Source organism: Vombatus ursinus, unplaced genomic scaffold (assembly GCF_900497805.2).
Source record: "Vombatus ursinus unplaced genomic scaffold, bare-nosed wombat genome assembly UNPS02014772.1, whole genome shotgun sequence".
NCBI classification, from domain to species: Eukaryota; Metazoa; Chordata; class Mammalia; order Diprotodontia; family Vombatidae; genus Vombatus; species Vombatus ursinus.
In genome coordinates this window covers 32,956,885-32,960,892 of record NW_020954550.1, presented here as the reverse complement: position 1 = coordinate 32,960,892, position 4,008 = coordinate 32,956,885, and the positions used below count along the sequence as shown (strand labels likewise).

At 36.9% G+C, this 4,008-nt stretch overlaps 1 protein-coding gene across 1 annotated transcript in view; it reads right to left on the bottom strand.

The window, feature by feature from the left end:
- Positions 1-3,085: 3,085 nt before the first annotated feature.
- The window catches only part of PLCXD3 (phosphatidylinositol specific phospholipase C X domain containing 3), a 213,746-nt gene continuing 212,823 nt past the window's right edge, over positions 3,086-4,008 (bottom strand). The window contains exon 3 of the mRNA XM_027863362.1: positions 3,086-3,242. Within this exon, the coding sequence (XP_027719163.1) occupies positions 3,086-3,242 (157 nt within the window). The remainder of the gene's footprint in view (positions 3,243-4,008) is intronic.

Genomic DNA, 4,008 nt, shown 5'->3' with positions numbered 1-4,008 from the left:
CTTGAACACATTAAAACATTTTTTTGATATATTTATAAATGAAATCCTTGTATCATTGCATGTGTGCTCGGAAGAAAAACCTCCAGAGAAATCAATAACAAGAGGTCAGTTATAGTGAAAACCTGCTCAAAAAGAGATTTTAAGAGATACCAATTCATGAGTTCAATAACTCACCGATCTTTTTTTTCTTATGCTATTGAATGTAAGTAGTATAAGAAAAAAGATCACTGGGATATTGAACTTGTGAATGTGTATATGTTCCAATTTAAATATATTTCAACTATACATGTATATATATTCCAATTTTTATATATGTATATGTAAATATATATGTGTGTTGTGTGTGTATATATATATATATATATATATATATATATATATACACAAACACATATTTTTTTTCCAATTTAAAAATATGTCAGGGGGAAAGAGACAATAGAAACCAGAGCCTGAGGGGTTAGGGTAGGGTCGTAATTTGCCTTTCTGAAATAATTGGGAGTACAGACTGTAATCGCTGACTAAGTACACCAGCAAGTACAATAAGATACTTCATTTTTAAAAAGTTGCTTCCACATATTTTAAACTCTAAAATATTTTAAAGCAAGCTTAGTCAATTGGACTGCCTTAATGTTTTACACTAAGGTTTTTATCTGAAAATCGAAGGGGTGTGTGTGTGTGTGTGTGTGTGTGTGTACAATTGTTTTGGTATACTGTGTATGGCCAAAAATATATGGAGCTGATATGTACACATAAACATTACTCTGTATGTATACAAACATAATCATCTTATCATATGCACTATCCTTCTTATATTCCATTCTCTGATTCCTTTTTTAATGTGGTGTAGTGGAAAGCACTGGCCTTGGGTCAGGGGAGCTGGGTTCTGCTCCTGACTTGGACATTTACTAGCTGTGTAACTATGATCAAGTCTTTTAACTTCTTCAACTATGATCTAAGGCTAATATCCACACTCCTTTCCTCACAGTGTTGTGAAGAAATCACTTTGTTAACCTTACCAGTGTGATACAAATGAGTCACCATTATTAGTAAGAAAATAATAAACATAATTTTTCTGGTCACCAGGTTTCTCAGTTGTATAATCTTGATTACAAGTTCCTTTTCTAGGTCACTTTTTTAGTCCCCAGAAATAGGTAAATGTGTTTTTATAATATATAACCTGTGCTTGTAAAAAGTTTATCAAAATTCAGACAAACTTTGATAGCTTGGTCCTTACTGAATGCCATAATTCAATTGCACTTTTCTAATACCAGGATTAGGGGCTGGCCCTGGAGTCAGGAAGACCTGAGTTCAAATCAGGCCTCAGACACTTGGCTAGTTGTGTGACCTTGGGTAAGTCACTTAACTGTTTGCCTCAATTTCCTCATCTGTAAAGTGAAGTGGAGAAGGAAATGGCAAACCACTCTAGTATCTTTGCCAAGAAAACCCAAAATGGGGTCATGGGATTTCTAAAGAATTTAGAGAGTTTTGTTAATTTTATCTTCAAAGTAGCCTGCTGAGACAGTTGGAGAAAAGGTTGCTTCCTTTTTAGACTGTGTTATAATTTGGGGAAAAGGCATCCTAAAAGGTCAAATGATTTGCCCAAGGTCATAATTAAAAGCTTCTGGTACAGGCAATGCCTGGACCATCCTTGGTTGGTCCTGCACTGTCTAGACCAGTGGTTTTCACTTTTTAAGGCTGTGGAAGCCTTCTATGTTCTTTTGCCTGTCTCTGGTAAAAGATGGGGAAAAAGTAAAAATGGGTCAGATGCCAATTAAATATGACTGCCAGAACAATACTTTATTTCAATGAAGCCCCAGGGATGACTTATGGGACCTCCCTCATGTGTGCCAGGGAACACAGTTTGAGAACCACTACTCTAGACTGTATGACATCCCTCTGTCTCTATGGGATCTCCAATTTGAAAGACTAAGACTCAACTCATGGGTCCCCAGGAACTATGTCCTGCAAATGCTCATTAGGAAATACAGATTTACTTGGGATTAATTGCTGCTTAATTTGTTCTTGAAACTTGGATCTCATCTTCTCAAAAAATCTAGGGGCAGCAGGAAAGTTAATCTTCTTTCATTTAGGTCTCATTGAAGTTGTTGAGATTTAACCAGCTAACAGGTTTTTATTTCACTGATATATTCTTTGTTTGTTTGTTTTTTTAAATCAGATATTTATTGACTTAGCAGAGAAATATCTAGAAGGTGGGGTCTTCAAAGAGTTCTGGTAAAGAAGGGTGTCCTGATTCCTAGTCACTTGTGGTGACCTAGCATTTCCAGGCAATGGCAAGATGGGCATTATTTTTTTAAAGGGATTCCCTACACATAAAATCAACATCTCCCTCTCCTTTTATTATTATTATTTTTTTGCTGTGGAATTGGCACTCAGGTTTTTGTCAGAAGAAGTTCTGACTCTATATTTATAGCTGCCTTAAATAGAAATACTGCATATCCTGTTCCTTTCACACACACACACACACACACACACACACACACACACACACACACTCTGGGTTTACTGATCCTGGAAATATTTTTAATGCATATTTTCTATTGGGTCAAAACTGGGGGGCTGTGACTGACCAGACATCTAACTACAAAATTGGGCAGGCCTTTCACATTTTATTAAATCTCCAAAAGCCAGCAACTTACATCTACTTGAATCCATCTCATGTCAGGTCTACAATTGTTGCATGCCCTATTCTGCCTTTGATAAATGGGTGAGGTATGGTGGGTGGAGCATGGATCTTAATCTTGAAAGTAGAAAAAGCAATTTAAACAGACACTCATAAATATAAGCCACAGCAATTAATCGTGATAAACATTGAACAGGTCTTTTCTATCCCTAACACTAGATACAAGAATAGACTTGGTTTTTCAAATGGGAACATGAAATATTTATAGAGGTACAGATCATGATGAGAGTCACTGAAAAAAAGTTTCCCCCCCTTTTCCCACCCACCCTAAGCCCTAAACACTTCCAAGATTCAGTGGCATAGGAAGATCAATATGTTCTAAGATAATATGCCTAATACAATTGGTCTTCTCTATTTTATTCATGGACATTTCCAACAGTATTATCAAGTGGTGTCTGCTTCTCCTTCCTCGAGGACGTAGTTGAGTTTGATGACCGTGCTGATAAAATCCCCAAGTTCTACAAAATCAGCAGTGACGATGTTGATGCCGCTCTCTCCAGGTTTCTGAGTCCGGACCCAATGCATCATGGCTGGGAGAGCTCTAATGAGGAAAAAAGAAAAGAAGTTATACAGAAATAAAAGGTAGGCTTACACAGCTAAAGGGTGGGCTTATTTAGCTTAACTCACAAGATAGGATCTCCAGGACCCATGACAATGGGGAAAACACAGAGATGAACAACGCCATTTAGAAAGTCCCATGTCAGGCACCCCCCTACACCAGAATGGTCCACTGCTAGGTAAAACATCTTATGACCATGTTGACTCATCCTTTCTTTCCCTCTTTCTCCAATCTGGGTTAAGACAGATGTGAGTCCAGGCTGTAACCCAGAGGAATAGGGAAGTTAAACTCTTATAAACTTCTCACTAAGGCCTATACAATAAAATCTGATCTATAAGTATGAATTCTGGTGATTAGATATAATTCTCAATTAATAAATAAGACAAAATAAAGTAGGGTATCAATTTTTAATTTCACAGGAGTCAAGAAGACCTGAGTTCAAATCCTGATTCAGAAACTTACTAGCTGTGTATAACTCTAGACAGGTTCTTAACCTCTGTGCCTTAGTTTCCTCTTCTGTAAAGTGAGAGAATTGGATTTGATAAAACCTATGGCGCCCATCTAGCTCTAAATCTAAGATTCATTGGACTTTCACATACTTGGTCAGTCTTCCACCTTGAGCAGGTTGCACTAGCTACAATTTGAGTGGAAGAGGGATGAGAAGAGCTCAGCATTCTACTTATGGGAACCAAAATCAGTATTATCTATCTATCTATCTATCTATCTATCTATCTATCTATCTATCTAT